The sequence below is a fragment of the Oncorhynchus masou genome, chromosome 12 (genome assembly GCF_036934945.1).
Source record: "Oncorhynchus masou masou isolate Uvic2021 chromosome 12, UVic_Omas_1.1, whole genome shotgun sequence".
NCBI classification, from domain to species: domain Eukaryota; kingdom Metazoa; phylum Chordata; class Actinopteri; order Salmoniformes; family Salmonidae; genus Oncorhynchus; species Oncorhynchus masou.
Window position 1 is genome coordinate 68257718 of NC_088223.1, and position 19098 is coordinate 68276815.

The window sequence follows — 19098 nt, forward strand, 5'->3', positions numbered from 1 at the left end:
AAGAGCTCCTGAATGTGAACGACAACAGAGCAGGGCTGGCACAGGCATACAATTGATGACCATGAATGCATAGCGAATCTTCTTAATGAAGTCACTGAAACATAAGGTCTCAACCTACTATCATAGGATTCATTATATTGAAACACCTTGGTAATTACTATAGCATTATGCAAGGTACGAGGTCACCACAGTCCTACTGTAGCTAGATCGGCTGAATATCAGTTTCAATGAGAGAATGGATTGTTTAATGTCAGTAATGGCCTGGCACCTGCTTCTTGAAGCCAAGTTGCTCCTATTCCATCTCCCCATTCCTGCAGGCAGCCCTTGGCGACCACACATCTCATTATAGATTCCTTTTCTGTTTTCTACTATTTTTCTACCTTCTCAGTGACACTGGCCTCTACTGCTGTCACATTCCCCTTAAGTTTCAACTCCACTCATTCAGGCTTTTGTTACACAGGAACTGGCCAACCAGATAATATAGGAACATTAGCAATGGGATTAGATAGGGATTCATCTAGGTTAATAGACGGGTGTGTTGTTTAGCAATGAAACCGATGCGTGCAGATCTTCAGGACAAAACATATTGGGTTGGTTTAGAACTATAGAATTATTGATAACATGTAAACTATATTTTATAAGCTCTTTTATAAGCTCTTATTATTTCTCAAAGACATAGTTGCGAATCTTTACCATATTAACATTAGATGTGGTATAAGTCAAAACACCTCAAAACAAGACATGGTATCAAAAACAAATTCAACTAGCTAAAATGGCAGGCAGCCTAGTGGTTAGAGCATTGGGCCAGTAATGGAAAGATTGCTAGATCGAATCCCCAAGGTAAAAATCTGCTGTTCTGAACATGGCAGTTAACCCACTGTTCCTTGGCTGTCATTGTAAATAAGAATTTGTTCTTAACTGACTTTCCTGGTTAAATAAAACAAGTCACCTATGATTCCCCACATGGCAGCTTCTTGTCATTGTTGCTATCTGACCATTCAGAATCATAACACACAGCCTTCTACTCATGCAATGTGTGTGCATCCTTTTGATGTTGTTAGGAAACCTGTCTATAACTACCTGTGTCTTGTCTGCTATCAAAGAACATAGCTATCTTGGGATATGTAGCCTACATTGTACTCATCACCTAATTTTCCCCATATAGAAAAAGAGCACAAAATGGTGATGGACACTTAGTTACAAGCCCCCGTTTCAGTGAACGCATACCCTGCTTGGCACTGTTACAGCCAGTCCCCAGTGTGGGCATGGCAGAGGGGGTACAATGCCAGCTTTGTGCCCCCCCCCTTTCCCTTCAGCTCAAACACAGACAATGCTCAGAGGCCTCATACAAGTGATGCAGTCTGTCCGAGAGAGGGGGCGTTGAAAACTCATCGCTCCTTCTTCACCTTAGCCTATAGCCTTCACCATAGCCTATTGTCTTTTTATCACCCGTGATGTCCAATATCAGAAACCTGAAATTCAAAAGGTTGTTGAATGGGTGGCAGGTAGCCTAGCAGTTAAGAGCATTGGGCCAGTAACTGAAAGGTCACTAGTTTGAATCCCTCACATCTGGTGATGTGCCCTTGAGCAAGGCACTTAGACCTAGTTGCTCTGGGTAAGAGTGTCTGCTAAAATATGAAAATGAATAGTAAAGCAATTTTCTCTGTGGTCAAGCAAGGTGTCAGTGTTTGTCAACCTTCAAAACAATGGTGACCCTGTAGAATAATAAGATGTTTTAACATTGCAGTAACTTTTTGTAGCCTAAATAATGGAACAAATCCAAACTTTTAATAGTGGACAAACGCTTCCGTATCAATGGAAAAGAGTAAGTCTGGTCTATAGATTGCAATGGCACGCCGTCACATCACTGCTCTAATCTCTGATTGATCTAGAGAAACTAAGTGGCTGTGGTGTTTTGCAGAAGTCAAGGACAGGGGCCCATAGAGCCCCACAGTGGAGGTGTTATAATACCCATAAAACCAGGAGGTCAAACAGGGAAATGGTTCCAATCGTTTTTACACCATTCATTTTTCCCTTTAGAGATTATAGAAACACTAAAATAAAATAAGAGCTGCGATTCATGTAGGCTTACCCTGCGTGATATTTTGATAACCATGCAAATCTCTCTCGGACAAGGTGACTATTTTTTAAATTTTATATACAGTATATATATTTTTGGGGACTTTTACACCTTTTTCTCAATACAGTTTTGTCCCATTACTGAAGCTCCTCTACGGACTCAGGAGAGGCAAAGGTCGAGAGCCATGCGTCCTCCGAAACACGACCCTGCCAAGCAGCACTGCTTCTTGACACACTGCTCGCTTAACCGAGTAGCCAGTCACACCAATGTGCCTGGACAAACTTTTATTAATATATTAGTCTCTATTTACATTTACATTTAACAAGCAGCACTGCTTCTTGACTGACATCTGCCACTTTACAATAGTGCATCTAAATCGCTTTATCCTATCCTAGGTATTCCTTGAAGAGGTGGGGTTTCAGGTGTCTCCGGAAGGTGGTGTAGCCAGTCACACCAATGTGCCTGGACAAACTTGTTTTTTATCAGAGCCTGGAATATATCCGCAGGCAAGCACCATGGTCTTGTCGGATCTATTTAATCTCATATTTGAAAATGCTAATTAGTTTCAAAGTAGACATCTTGGAAGACCACAAATCCCTGCAAGCTCCTGCACGTCATCTCTATCTGAAACCTTTGCTAAACAGGTATTGTGCCAATTTAAAACTTGCACAAGACAATTCACAGAACTGTCAAATGAAAGACATTTTGCCTATTTATTCATTACTACATTTAGCTAACATTAGACAGTTAATCCAGAGATTCTTACCTTTGCCTCGATTTGGCATTCTTGTCCAGTTAGCAGCTGTCACGACCGTTGGTTGAATTAATGGACCAAGGCACAGTGTGCATACAGTTCCACATGTTAATTTGATGAAACTCACAGAAAACAATAAAGCGGCAAAACAAAACGTGAAGCCAATGTAGTGCTCGCAGGCAACTATACATAGACAAGATCCCACAAAAACAGGCTGCCTAAATATGATCCCCAATCAGAGACAATGATAGAGAGCTGCATCTGATTGGGAACCATACCAGGCCAACATAGAAATGAAAAAACTAGACTACCCACGCTAGTCACACCCTGACCTAACCAAAATAGAGAATAAAAAGGATCTCTAAGGTCAGGGCGTGACTGTACCCCCCCCCCCCACAAAGGTGCGGCCCCCGGCCGCAAAACCTGACTCTATAGGGGAGGATCCGGGTGGTCATCTAGCCTCGGTGGCGGCTCCGGTGCGGGAAGTAGACCCCGCTCCGCTCGCAGATCTGCCATCTTCGGTGGCGACTCTGGTGCGGGGATCGTCCATTAAAGCTCTGGACCGTGGATCGTTGCCAGAAGCTCTGGACCGTGGATCGTCGCCAGAGGCTCCGGGCCATGGATCGTCACTGGAAGCTCAGGGCCATGGATCATCACTGGAGGCTCCGGGCCATGGATCATCACAGGAGGCTCCGGGCCATGGATCATCACTGGATGCTCCAGACTGGGAACCGTTGCTGGAGGCTCTGGGCTGGTAACTGTCGCTGGAGTCTCTGGATTGCAGACTGTCGCTGGAGGCCTGGTGCATGGAGCTGGCACAGGACGTACCAGGCTGGGGAGACGCACAGGAGGCCTGGAGCCGGTACAGGACATACCAGGCTGGGGAGACGCACAGGAGGCATGGTGCGTGGAGCCGGCACAGGACGTCCTGGACTGGGGAGGCGCACTGGAAGCCAGATAAGTGAAACTGGTGCATATGACACCGGACTGGTGTCATGCTCCTCAGCATGCCCGCTCTGCAGCGCTCTCAACGCCAACACCTCTCTCCGGAATCTTTCGTCGAGTTCCTCACTCGACTCCCTGACTGGCTCTGGTTCACCCCTCGGCTCCGCCGACCACTCCGTGTTCCCCCCCCAAACATTTTTCGGGCTGTCTTTTGGGCTTGCGTCCTGGCCGCGAACCCTGGTGTCGTCATTGTTCCTCCTTCGCTGCTTCCGCCTGTTTCCATTGCAGGCTTTTGTCTCCTGACATTATTTCCTCCCAAGTCCAGGATGTCCTCCACTCCTGGTTTTCCTCCCAGGCCCAGGATCCCTGCTCCTCCTGGGCACGCTGCTTGGTCCGTTGGTGTCATGACCGTTGGTTGAATTAATGGACCAAGGCACAGCGTGCATAGAGTTCCTCATGTTAATTTGATGAAACTCACAGAAAACAAAGCACCAAAACAAAACGTGAAGCCAATATAGTGCTTGCAGGCAACTATACATAGACAAGATACCACAAAAACACAGTGGGAAAAGGCTGCCAAATATGATCCCCAATCAGAGACAACAATAGACAGCTGCCTCTGATTGGGAACCATACCAGGCCAACATAGAAATGAAAAAACTAGACTACACACCCTTGTCACACCCTGACCTAACCAAAATAGAGAATAAAAAGGATCTCGTAAGGTCAGGGCGTGACAGCAGCTAATTAGCATTTATTGTTTTGCCGGGAAAATACAGGCAAATATACTGATAAAAGTCACCTTGTTCTACTGAGATTTACATGGTTATCATAACAATTGGAACCATTTCCCTATTTGACTGCTAGGTTTTATACTTATTATGAGTCATACTGTGGTACTCTATTCTGGCCAAAGCTGGAGCAGTTAACAATTGACAGGACAGGAAGCCAGGTGATCAGCAAGTGGGTGGAGGGCTGAAGAAGCCAGTTGCACAATCTCTCTCTGTGTGTGTGTGTGTGTGTGTGTGTGTGTGTGTGTGTGTGTGTGTGTGTGTGTGTGTGTGTGTGTGTGTGTGTGTGTGTGTGTGTGTGTGTGTGTGTGTGTGCTCCAGAGGCACTGTACTACTATGGCTGACCCTGTAAAACAACACATTTCACTGCACATATCTGGTGTATATGACAATAAAAAATGTATATTCACTTGTTTTCGAAAATAACTTTTGGGGCGGCAGGGTAGCCTAGTGGTTAGAGCGTTGGACTTGTAACTGAAAGGTTGCAAGTTCAAACCCCCGAGCTGACAAGGTACAAATCTGTCGTTCTGCCCTTGAACAGGCAGTTAACCCACTGTTCCCAGGCCGTCATTGAAAATAAGAATTTGTTCTTAACTGACTTGCCTGGTTAAATAAAATTAAAATATATTTCTCAATCATAGGAAAGAGAGAATGAGAATGCGTATTTAAGTTATAATGCCCGAGAAGACATAGGACTGCCACAGAAGGATATATGGAGGATATATTGTCACAGGTGTTAGGCCCAAGATGAAGTTGAGTAATGAATAAATTAGCAACAAAAGACAGCAAGATCTCAACAGATCTCTGCTGTTGAAAGCTAAATGTTAGTTCTAAAAGAAATGTGAGATAATGTCTAGATGCTTTTTATACTGGAGATCAAGTTTATAATTTGCCTGGCTGGGCTGACGAGACAGTGAATTATTCAGTTAGACTGAAGAGAGTAAATAAGCATTTTAACTTCATAGATTTAGGCGGTGGTAATTTGTGGAATAGACACCGTCTTGAAGGCAGTTTTAACCAATTAGCATTCAGGATTAGACCCATCCGTTGTATAAAACGGAATAATAGTGATTAGATATGTAGCTAGCTAGCTAATAACTGGGAAATGAATTGAACATTTTCTTAAAATGGTACATGAAGATTTCTAAAAAGAAACATCAGGACTGGCATTATTATGTAATAACATGTTAATATTAGCCTTTGTGCTACTTTGTAATAAATGCATTATGCATTGAGCAACCTCACCCCAGGCTATTATAGATTTTTTTAAAGATAGCTAAGCAAGAAATATGCAAACCATTACATCATTGTAACTCGCATGTAAAAGCTTGCGTAAATTGTGTTTCAAATGTTACATTTATTTTAATTGGTTAGTCCAAAGTAAATCAGAAATGTACTATTTTATTCTGAATTCGATAGCAGGCAAATCTATTGCAGACTAGAATCGTCTGGCTAAAGCTAGCTACTTTGTATCTCTATCTAATACAGTGAGAAACAATGACTGTAGGTGAGAAAAAAATGGCTATAGCTAGCCACTGCCAGTTAGCAGCACACTGGTCTTTTGGCGCACTTCAGCCAACCGAGGAACTGTCAGATCGCTACTTTGAGTGATTGCGACAGTTTTCTCACTTTTACATTGTTTAATGTTTACTCACCTCTATCTTGTCAACATTCCTGGCACATCCCACAACCTTCATGCCGTGCTGGACAAGTGCCCGTGCAACAGCCGCTCCAATCCCGACCGAGGCTCCAGTCACGAGAGCTACTCTGCCTTTCCACCGCTCCATTTCAATTGATTATTTGGCTATTACAAAGACTAGCTAGCTAGTTTTCAAAACTGTCGTAGTAAAACGACAGATTTCGTTTACCTATGTCTGTTGAACAGTCACAATAGACATAACAGTTACTTGTTTATATGGGGCGGTCTGTTACACGATTCAACCCTCCCTTGTATTGTTTTCGTAGCATCCAGGAAAAAGCACAGTGCGGAAACCCTGCGCTCGGGATTAAATATTAAATGACAAACATTGCGCTGTATTTGGTTGACGTCCCCTTCCGTTTGTTAATTTTAGCGCTTTTACTTTCGCAGACCTGAAACCGCTGCATTGCTGAGCCCTCTTTGCAGAATTTATGAGCAATAAAGAAATACATTTATATTCAATGAATTTATTGGTTATTAGATGTACTCTAGGAGACAATGTCATACATTTCCTTCAAAATGTATTGACTTTGGTCAATAATTGATTTAGGCTAAATGCAAAACGTATCTACCCAGTCAAAATGTAATGTACCCGTCCAGTAAACCATTTGTAAGCAATAATCAAATCTCAATGATAATAACAAACACAAGGACAATGTAGATTTAAAATATATGTGTTCTCCTATTTAAATTAGTATAATTTAATAATGCTGTAATAAATGCACCACATGGGCCATGATTGGTTAGTTGGAACCACAATACAATTATTGCAAAGTAAATACAACAAAATAAATGCAACAATGTGCACAAGTTTAGTTCAGATTGGTCAATTTAAATTGAGACAAGTCACTGTCCTCACTGGACCCTCTGTATCTTCGGACTCTATATGGACTCTGAGTTTCCCGGCTGATTCCCAGGTCCTCTTCCAGGAGACTGAAGGTACATCTGGGACTAACACACTGAGAATGCCACTGTCCTCCTCATTCCTTTTATGTTCAGAGGATTTCCCTCTAGCTGTCAGCAGCCTGGGCTTGTTGGAGGACTGTACTCCCTGCTCCTTTTACAGGTGACCCTAGAGGTGAGGAGACTGCCAGAGTCCTCTGATAATTTTTTCGTCTTAGAGGGTGTGTCCTCTGGCTGAAATCGATTCTGTGGCAGTCCTATGGCAGCCCTTTGGTACGACAGAGACATACAATGCATTCGGAAAGTATTCAGACGCCTTGACTTTTTCCACATTTTGATTACATTTATTAAATCATTTTTTTCCCCTCATCAATCTACGGTCGTGGCCAAAAGTTTTGAGAATGACACAAATATTAATTTTCACAAAGTTTGCTGCCTCAATTTGTATGATGGCAATTTGCATATACTCCAGAATGTTATGAAGAGTGATCAGATGAATTGCAATTAATTGTCCCTCTTTGCCACGCAAATGAACTGAATCCCCCAAAAACATTTCCACTGCATTTCAGCCCTGCGACAAAAGGACCAGCTGACATCATGTCAGTGATTCGCTCGTTAACACAGGTGTGAGGGTTGACGAAGACAAGGCTGGAGATCACTGTCATGGTGATTGAGCTCGAATACCAGACTGGAAGCTTCAAAAGGAGGGTGGTGCTTGGAATCATTGTTCTTCCTCTGTCATCCATGGTTACCTGCAAGGAAACATGTGCCGTCATCATTGCTTTGCACAAAAAGGGCTTCACAGGCAAGGATATTGCTGCCAGTAAGATTGCACCTAAATCAACCATTTATCGGATCATCAAGAACTTCAAGGAGAGTGGTTCAATTGTTGTGAAGAAGGCACTCAAGACAGTCCAGCAAGCGCCAGGACTGTCTCCTAAAGTTGATTCAGTTGCGGGATCGGGGCACCACCAGTACAGAGCTTGCTCAGGAATGGCAGCAGGCAAGTATGAGTGCATCTGCACGCACAGTGAGGCGAAGACTTTTGGAGAATGACCTGGTGTCAAGAAGGGCAGCAAAGAAGCCACTTCTCTCCAGGGAAAACATCAGGGACAGACTGATATTCTGCAAAAGGTATAGGGATTGGACTGCTGAGGACTGGGGTAAAGTCATTTTCTCTGTTGAATCCCCTTTCTGATTGTTTGGGGCATCCGGAAAAAAGCTTTTCCAGAGAAGACAAAGTGAGCGCTACCATCAGTCCTGTGTCATGCTAATAGTAAAGCATCCTGAGACCATTCATGTGTTGGGTTGCTTCTCAGCCAAGGGAGTGGGCTCACTCACAATTTTGCCTCAGAACACAGCTATGAATAAAGAATGGTACCAACACATCCTCCGAGAGCAACCTCTCCCAACCATCCATTAACAGTTTGGTGAAGAACCATGCCTTTTCCAGCATGATGGAGCACCTTGCCATAAGGCAAAAGTGATAACTAAGTGGCTCGGGGAACAAAACATCAATATTTTGGGTATATTTTACACCTGCATTGCTTGCTGTTTGGGGTTTTAGGCTGGGTTTCTGTACAGCACTTTGAGATATCAGCTGATGTACGAAGGGCTATATGAATACATTTGATTTGATTTGATCAATATTTTGGGTCCATGGCCAGGAAACTCCCCAGACATTAATCCCATTGAGAACTTGTGGTGAATCCTCAAGAGGCGGGTGGACAAACAAAACCCCACAAATTCTGACAAACTCCAAGCCTTGATTATGCAAGAATGGGCTGCCATCAGTCAGGATCTGGGCCAGAAGTTAATTGACAGCATGCCAGGGCGGATTGCAGAGGTCTTGAAAAAGAAGGGTCAACACTGCAAATATTGACTCTTTGAATCAACTTCATGTAATGGGAGTTTCTCCCATTCTTCTCTGCAGATCCTCTCAAGCTCTGCCAGGTTGGATTGGGAGCGTCGCTGCTCAGCTATTTTCAGGTCTCTCCAGATATGTTAGATTGAGTTCAAGTCCAGGCTCTGGCTGGGCCACTCAAGGACATTCAGAGACTTGTTCTGAAGCCACTCCTGCATTGTTTTGGCTGTGTGCTTAGGGTTGTTGTCCTGTTGGAAGGTGAACCTACGCCCCAGTCTGAGGTCCTGAGTGCTTTGGAGCAGTTTTTCATCAAGGATCTCTCTGTACTTTTCTCCGTTCATCATACCCTCAATCCTGACTAGTCTCCCAGTCTTGGTGGTTTCAGATTTCTTTAATTTAAGAATTATGGAGGCCAATGTGTTCTTGGGGACCTTCAATGCTACAGATCTGTGCCTCGACTCAATCCTATCTCGGAGCTCTACGTACAATTACTTCGACCTCATGCCTTGGTTTTTACTCTGACATGCAGTGTCAACTGTGGGACCTTATATAGGTGTGTGCATTTCCAAATCATGTCCAATCATTTGGATTTACCATAGCTGGGCTCCAATGAAGTTGTAGAAACATCTCAAGGATGGTCTGGGACCTGCCTGGGTGAGACCCTGCTTGCCATGATTCCATGCTCCTCTCAAAGATGACCATTGGTAGCACCAGCAGTGGGGAGTGCTGGACACAGTCAGTTGCACTGGTGTTCTCAGGGCTGGTGCTCTGGAGGATAACATGGTGCTCACCCAACCTGACCTCCAGGCCCACTGGGGCTGTAGGCTGGTACACTGCGCGAGCTTAGCCCTCTGGGCAAGGGAATCATTCCTGGACACCTTAGCTCCATAATTTTGTCCGAAGGACCAGCAGGGAGGGGACAGGGGACCATGGTGCTAGCCCATAATGATATCCTGGCCTACAGGGGCCATAACGAGCATACCTAGCCTGGACCACTGCCTGTTCTATCAATCACATGTATTTTATAAAGCTCATTTTACATTAGCAGTTGTCACAAATGGCTTATACAGATACTCAGCCTAAAACCCCAAAGAGCAAGCAATGCAGATGTAGAAGTACAGTAGCTAGGAAAAACTCCTTAGAAAGGCAGGAACCTAGGAAAAAACCTAGTGATGAACCAGGCTCCAAGGGGTGGCCAGTCCTCTTCTGGCTGTGCCAGGAGGAGATTATTCGAGTACATAACCATTAAAGCCAGATCGTTCTTCAAGATGTTCAAACGTTTAAAGATGATCAGCAGGGTCAAATAATAATCACAGTGGATTTCAAATCAAATAAAAGTTTACTGGTCACATATACAGTTAAGCAGATGTTATAGCGTGTGCAGCGAAATGCTTGTGTTACTAGCTCCTAACAATGCAGTGCACAAATAATAATCAAAAACAGAAATACAAGATTTCCTGGATGAAATATTAGCCATGGCTAGCTGTCACAGTCATTCACTGATGGAACTTTGTCTCCCCTTGGTTGCAGTAGAATGCAACATCTAAGTGAGTGTGACAACAGAGGCAAATGGCTAAAGTTGAAGGATGAAGGATTGCAGACAAACCAAGTTTCCATCCAGTTATTAGAGTAAAGTCATACCATATTAAAAAAAAATCACAACAGCTATGATGGAAACAGGAAGTTTCGGTACAACTTTATAAATGCTGACAGACAACTTGTTCATTCTACATGGTGGGATCTTTTAGTGTCGGTAAAAATTAATTATGCCAGAAATGGCGGTGGAAATGCCTTAATTCGCAAATATTGATATAATAACCATCATATCGGCGTGAACTTGGACTCTGGAAACCATGCAGTTTATTAGGCCACAGAAAAATAAATAAATTATGAACTTAACAGGGTGGTGAAAGTGCATTGTGACCTTAATTCATCAACCAAAAGCAAGGGAGGAGCGAAAACCCACAGACACTCGGACATCTATGGAGTAAGTTTGACACATGATGGAGACTATCCCCTTACAAAGTACTAGTATGGTATCGGTTGTTGGCTGGAGCTCATGTGCGAAGACCAGAGTAGACACATTTGCTATTTAAGGCAACAGTTTGTGACAAAAGTATCCATGGAGTTGGAAATGCAATGGAAACATATTGAACTTTAGATTTGTATTTGGTACATGAAAAGTTGAAAAAATATATTTTGTGTGCACTACGTCATCATGCACTGAACTTATGCATTTCTTACAGAGAAATTATAAACAAATGTAAATTTTGTCTTGGGAACAGGAGTGGAGAAATATGATTTATTTCTCTCAGCATTTTTAGAGAAAATGCAAATGCACTTGTAAGGTGTTATATTTGAAACTGTTATGCAAGCAGACAGTATTTCTACCACATAAAATATGCACCTAAGAGGAACTGAAGTCTTATCAGAAATGTGTTTCTTCATTTTCTCAGCTTTTTATTTCCTTAAAACCGGTTAAACTGATGATATTTGGGCATTTTGCACTGGCCAGTCTTTCCACTGTTTTGGAGATTTTGCATTTTCTCCTCTGTCCCTAAAACAAAACAGACAATTTTACCGGTACACCGAACAAAAACATAAACACAACACGTAAAGTGTTGGTCCAATGTTTCATGAGCTGAAATAAAAGTTCCATACGCACAAAAGGCTTATTTCGCTCAAATGTTTTGCACAAAGTTGTTTACATCCCGTTAGTGAGCATTTCTCCTTTGCCAAGATAATACATCCAATTGATAGGTGTGGTATATCAAGAAGCTGATGAAACAGCATGATCATTACACAGGTGCACCTTGTGCTGGGGGCAATACAAGGCCACTCTAAAATTAGCATTTTTGTGCCACAGATGTCTCAAGTTTGAAGGGATTTTGCAATTGGCATGCTGACTGGAAGAATGTTTACCAGAGCAGCCTCTAACTTCATAGTGGAGAATTTTGCAGTAAGTCCAACTGGCCTCACAACTGCAGACCACGTGCATGGCGCGGTGAGGCTTTGCTGATGTCAACGTTGTGAACAGAGTTCCCACCAATATCCAGCAATTTCGCACAGCCATTGAAGAGGAGTGGGACAACATTCCACAGGCAACACTCAACAACAGCCTGATCAACTCTATGCGAAGGAAATGTGTCGTGATGCATGAGGAAATGGTGGTCACACCAGATACTGACTGGTTTTCTAATCCACAACCCTATTTAAAAAAAGCTATTTATGTCCAATACATATCTGTATTTCCAGTCATGTGAAATCTATAGATTAGGGCCTAATTAATGTATTTCAATTGACTGAATTCCTTATATGAACTGTGTAACTCAGTAAAATCTTTGAAATTGTTGCATGTTGCATTTATATTTTTGTTCAGTATAGATTACCAATGCATTAATTCTATCGATTTAAGACATTCTGGTGAGCACTACTTTATTTAGTCTTCTGTCGCAACAAGTTATGACAGAAGAGAAGCTGCATGTATCAAACCATAGTTGACAAACAAATGGCCTACCAAATATAGGAAATTATAATAGTGCCTAACAAATGTCGGAAATTATCAGTAGAAACGTAATTTAAACTATAATAAATTAATTATAATTAGGCACAATTATTAAGGAATTAATATGGTGGATCGAACTGCGCAGGTAGCTTAATTTTGAAGTGATTTGTTTGACAATCAGATAAGAATATGTCACGACACCCATGATATGCGAAACTGAACCTGCGCAGACTGCAAAAACAACAGTAAACGAGATAAAATGTTTTCACGTCACAGTATCCGTCTTAGATTAGCATATCCCAGGCATTTTATCCGGGTTTCTCATAACCGGTATACAAGCCTTTTCGGGTTATTCTAAACGGGCTAGGATGTTTATATCCGTCAATTCAAATACAGAATACTTGAGCATCCCTAATAATAATGGGATATTGCCGTGCATGTAAACGTGGTCACTGATGGAAAAATGCGCATATTTTCTTTATGCGGATTCTGAGTTTTCACATAAATCTGTCGCCAATTGGATGGAAACCTAGCTACAAACCCACAATTACAATACTGCTGTAAAATGTTGGTTAGAGATCTCAACACCGGTATGACATGAATGGAAAACAAGGGCCCTTAAAACAGTCCACAGGCAATGACATCCTCACAAAGAATGAATAACAAAACAGTGTGAACTGTCGTCAAACTCACGTTGCATTTTCTTGCCACCAAGAGGAGCCAACGTTTCATGAATGACTGTGCTTCTGTATAGGACATGTGTGTATTATAATGGAGTAAGCCACCAAATACCTTTTTTGGCATCGTCTTAAGTTCTTAGAATGGCACACCACACCCATCATTGCCACATTGACTATTATTGTCAACTAGCTGCTACCCCTCTAGCCTTAATTCTCCCATTGACCAGAACAAGGGATAGCAGAGTTCTCCTTCCTTCCCCCCCTCTCTTAAACAAATCTCCTTACATTCATGAGTGCTGCATGTTCAAAATACTGGAAAAGTGTACAACACTAACACACCACAACTTACCTACAGTATATCCTTTCAGATTAGTAGTCATGAAGGACAGTAGTGGAGAAAAGCTAAATCTATCAGCTTTTTTAGCTCCCCTAAAACAGACAGACACATATGCAAAGCCCCACACAAACAACTTGAGACCACAGTGACAATGAGCAAAGATTTATTTTCGATCTTCAAATTCAGGTATTAGAACTTAAAACAAAAATTTATACATATTTTATCATGGCACAAGGGCATCCTCCAGAAATCCAGTGTGGTGTTGCCACCAGAGGTATTCAATATTTATTTAAATGTCAGTCAAATCAAACTATTTGTCACATGCACTGAATACAACAAGTGTAGACATTACCGTGAAATGCTTAGCCCTTAACTAACAGTGCAGTTCAAGAAGAGTTAAGAAAATATTTATCAAATAAACTAAAGTAAAAAGAAAAAAAGTAACACAATAACATAACAATAATTTGTACATGTAGGTAGGGGTGAAGTGACTATGCATAGATAATAAACAGAGAGTAGCAGCAGTTTACAAAACAAAAGGGGGGGGGGATCAATGTAATAGTCTGGTGGCTATTTGATTAATTGTTCAGCAGTCTTATGGCTTGGGGGTAGAAGCTGTTAAGGAGCCTTTTGGTCCTAGACTTGGCGTTCCGGTACCGCTTGCTGTGCGGTAGCAGAGAAAACAGTCTATGACTTGGGTGGCTGGAGTCTCTGACAATCTTATGGGCTTCCCTCTGACACAGCCTATTATATCGGTCTCCTGAGAGGGAAAAGGTGTTGTCCTGACCTCTTCACGACTATCTTTGCATGATAAACAAAGTACTATACTTTCTCTGTAGTGCTAAAGGGCTGCCATAGGACAGCCACAGAATCAACCACTACTATCAGCCCAGGAGGTTTTCAGCCAGAGGACACACCCATTAAGAGGAAAAGAGCATCAGACTGACAGTTTCCTCACCTCTATGGTCACCTGTAAGAGTTGGGAGTCCAGTCTTTCAAGAAGCCCAGGCTGCTGCCAGAAAAATAGGAAGTACAGTATGAGGAGGAGAACAGTGGCATTCCCAGTGTGCTATTCCCAAGTGTACCTTTATTTTATTTTTTTAACTAGGCAAGTCAGTTAAGAACAAATTCTTATTTACAATGATGGCCTACCAAAAGGCCTCCTGTGATGTCATTGTGGGGTGTTGTGATGTCATTATGGGGTATTGTGATGTCATTAGGGGGTGTTGTGATGTCATTATTGGGGTATTGTGATGTCATTATGGGGTGTTGTGTGTGTTGATTGATGAGGATGTTTTATTTATTTAATCCAATTCTTATTTACAATGATGGCCTACCAAAAGGCCTCCTGCGAGGACGGGGGCTGCAATAAAAAATAAATATATATAGTACAAAACACCACAACACTACATAAAGAGAGACCTAAGACAACATAGCATGGCAGCAACACATGACAACACATTAGCAACAACATTTCTAGGCACAGACAGCAGCACATAGGGCAAGAAGGTATACAAAACAATACATCACACGAAGCAGCCAGAAGTGTCAGTAAGAATGTCCTTGATTGAGCCTTTGAATGAAGAGATGGAGATAACTGTCCAGTTTTTGTTTTTTGCAGCTCGTTCCACTCGCTAGGTGCAGAGAAGTGAAAAGAGGTGCGACACAGGGATGTGTGTAGTTTGCGGATCTTTAACAGAATGCGACTGTCAGAATGGGTGTTGTATGTAGATATCTCAGACGGGGGGGATGAGGCCTAAGTGGGTTTTATAAATAAGCATCAACCAGTGGGTCTTGCGACAGTTATACAGAAATGACCAGTTTACAGGAGTATAGAGTGCAGTGATGTGTCCTATAAAGAGCATTGGTGGCAATTCTGATGGCCGAATGGTAAAGAACATCTAGCGGCTCGAGAGCACCCTTACCTGCCTATCTATAAATTACGGCTCTGTAATCTAGCATGGGTAGAATGGTCATCTGAATCAGGGTTCATTTGGCAGCTGGGGTGAAAGAGGAGCGATTATGATAGAGGAAACCAAGTCTAGAATTAACCTTAGGCTGCAGCTTGGATATGTGCTGAGAGAAGGACTTTGGCCATGTCAATAAAAGAATAGCAGCACAACATTGCTTATAGTCAAGGGTAATTGTGACATCATTTAGGACCTTTAAGGTTGCAGTGACACATCCATAACCTTGGCGTAAACCAGTTTGCATACCAGAGAGAATACTATAGACATCAAGAAAACTTGTCAATAATCAACTGACTGGCTTTTATCAAAAGTTTTGGAAACAGGGCAAAATAGAAATTGGTCTATAACAATTAGGATCAGCTTGATCTCCCCTTTAAATAAAGGACACACCGTGGCTGCCTTCCAAGTAAGGGGAATCTCCCCAGAAAGGAGAGACAGGTTAAAAAGGTCAGAGGTAGGCTCAGCGATGATAGGGGCAGCAACCTTAAAGAAAGGATCTAAACCATAAGACCCAGATATTTTTTTGAGGTCAAGTTTAAGGAGCTCCTTTAGCACCTCAGACTCAGTGACCGCCTGCAGGGAGAAACTTTGTAGCGGGCAGGGGAAAAAGAGGGAGGAGCATTGGGGCTGGTCGCATTTGAAGGGGTGGGAGATGAGGAAATGTTGAACGGCCAAGATGGCATGGCTGAGTTAAATAGGAATCCTGACTTAATTAAGCGGTGATTAAATCAATCAAATGTATTTATAAAGCCCTTTTACATCAGCCGATGTCACAAAGTGCTGTACAGACACCCAGCCTAAAACTCCAAACAGCAAGCAATGCAGGTGTAGAAGCACGGTGGCTAGGAAAAAATCCCTAGAAAGACCAGAACTTAAGAAACCTAGAGAGGAACCAGGCTCTGAGGGGTGGCCAGTCATTTTCTGGTTGTGCCGGGTGGAGATTATAACAGAACATGTTCAAACGTTCATTGATGACCAGCAGGGTCAGATAATAATAATCAGTGGTTGTAGAGGGTGCAACAGGGACAAACATATCTTTCCGACAGATAAGATCTAAACCAGGCCAGAACTTGTCGTGTAGACCAGCCATGCGCTCCTCGTCAGTAACAACACCATCAACAACATTAAGGGACATCATGGGCAGCTGTGAGAAGGGTTGATTCTCCATTTTACAGAACTTCTTGGGGTTAGACCCAGAGAGAACTGCTCCTTAAAATAACTAACGGGTAGCCTATTTCTCATTTGCCTGAACAAAAGCCATTCAGCCGGAGAATGTGTATTCTTGAGGTGGCGTAACTCTGCCAGATCACGGTCGAACCAGGGGCTGAACCTGTTTATAATTCTCATTTTTTTATTGGGGTGTTTGTTAACAATAACACTGAAAATATCACAAAAGAAGGTCCAACGACTTCCTGAGATGTGGATATTTTACACACAACAGACTGGAAGGAAGCTCACAGACCTGGGAAGGGAATCAGCCAGCGGCCCAGGAAACTCAATCTGCAGAGACACAGGGTCCAGTGAGGACAGAAACTGGTCTCAACTATAGTCAACCAATCTCAACTAAACTTGTGCATTTGTTTTGTTTATGGTTGCATTTATTGTTTGTGGTTCTAAATAATACCAACCATGAGCCACATATGGTGAATTTATTGCAGTATTATATTACTTTTTTAAATTGGAGAAAAAAAAAATATATTTTCATGATCTGCATGTCATTGTTTTACATAATTCTAGATGGGATTTGATTTCTACATATACAAATTACTTAACAAGTTATTTAATCAGACCCCAACCAAGGAACATCAAAAGTCGTGCTATAAATTCACAGACAACACAAAGATTCCTTGATGTCCTTCCAGATTCCCTCTGTCTACCCAATGACACCAGAGGACAAAAATCAGTTAACCACCTAACTGAGGAACTCAATTTAACCTTGCGCAATACCCTAGTTGCACCCCTAAAAACTAAAAACATTTCTCATAAGAAACTAGCTCCCTGGTACACAGAAAATACCCGAGCTCTGAAGCAAGCTTCCAGAAAATTGGAACAGAAATGGAAGTCTTCCGTCTAGCTTGGAAAGACAGTACCGTGCAGTACCGAAGAGCCCTTACTGCTGCTCGATCATCCTATTTTTCTAACTTAATTGAGGAAAATAAGAACAATCCGAAATTCCTTTTTGATACTGTCGCAAAGCTAACTAAAAAGCAGCATTCCCCAAGAGAGGATGACTTTCACTTTAGCAGTGATAAATTCATGAACTTCTTTGAGGAAAAAATTATGATTATTAGAAAGCAAATTACAGACTCCTCTTTAAATCTGCGTATTCCTTCAAAGCTCAGTTGTCCTGAGTCTGCACAACTCTGCCTGGACCTAGGATCAAGAGAGACGCTCAAGTGTTTTAGTACTATATCTCTTGACACAATGATGAAAATAATCATGGCCTCTAAACCTTCAAGCTGCATACTGGACCCTATTCCAACTAAACTACTGAAAGAGCTGCTTCCTGTGCTTGGTCCTCCTATGTTGAACATAATAAACGGCTCTCTATCCACCGGATGTGTACCAAACTCACTAAAAGTGGCAGTAATAAAGCCTCTCTTGAAAAAGCCAAACATTGACCCAGAAAATATAAAAAACTATCGGCCTATATCGAATCTTCCATTCCTCTCAAAAATCTTAGAAAAGTCTGTTGCGCAGCAACTCACTGCCTTCCCGAAGACAAACAATGTATACGAAATGCTTCAGTCTGGTTTTAGACCCCATCATAGCACTGAGACGGCACTTGTGAAGGTGATAAATTACATTTTAATGGCATCGGACCGAGGCTCTGCATCTGTCCTCGTGCTCCTAGACCTTAGTGCTGCTTTTGATACCATCGATCACCACATTCTTTTGGAGAGATTGGAAACCCAAATTGGTCTACACGGACAAGTTCTGGCCTGGTTAAGATCTTATCTGTCGGAAAGATATCAGTTTGTCTCTGTGAATGGTTTGTCCTCTGACAAATCAACTGTAAATTTCGGCGTTCCTCAAGGTTCCGTTTTAGGACCACTATTGTTTTCACTATATATTTTACCCCTTGGGGATGTTATTCGAAAACATAATGTTAACTTTCACTGCTATGCGGATGACACACAGCTGTACATTTCAATGAAACATGGTGAAGCCCCAAAATTGCCCTTGCTAGAAGCATGTGTTTCAGACACAAGGAAGTGGATGGCTGCAAACTTTCTACTTTTAAACTCGGACAAAACAGAGATGCTTGGTTCTAGGTCCCAAGAAACAAAGAGATCTTCTGTTGAATCTGACAATTAATCTTAATGGTTGTACAGTCATCTCAAATAAAACTGTGAAGGACCTCGGCGTTACTCTGGACCCTGATCTCTCTTTTGAAGAACATATCAAGACGATTTCAAGGACAGCTTTTTTCCATCTACGTAACATTGCAAAAATCAGAAACTTTCTGTCCAAAAATGATGCAGAAAAATTAATCCATGCTTTTGTCACTTCTAGGTTAGACTACTGCAATGCTCTACTTTCCGGCTACCCAGATAAAGCACTAAATAA

At 42.2% G+C, this 19098-nt stretch overlaps 1 protein-coding gene across 1 annotated transcript in view; it reads right to left on the reverse strand.

Moving 5' to 3' along the window:
• The window catches only part of LOC135550714 (dehydrogenase/reductase SDR family member 11-like), a 30970-nt gene extending 24410 nt beyond the window's left edge, over positions 1-6560 (reverse strand). Inside the window, exon 1 of the mRNA XM_064981764.1 lies at positions 6226-6560. Coding sequence (XP_064837836.1) covers positions 6226-6357 — 132 coding nt within the window. The 5' untranslated portion in view covers positions 6358-6560. The remainder of the gene's footprint in view (positions 1-6225) is intronic.
• Positions 6561-19098: the final 12538 nt, after the last annotated feature.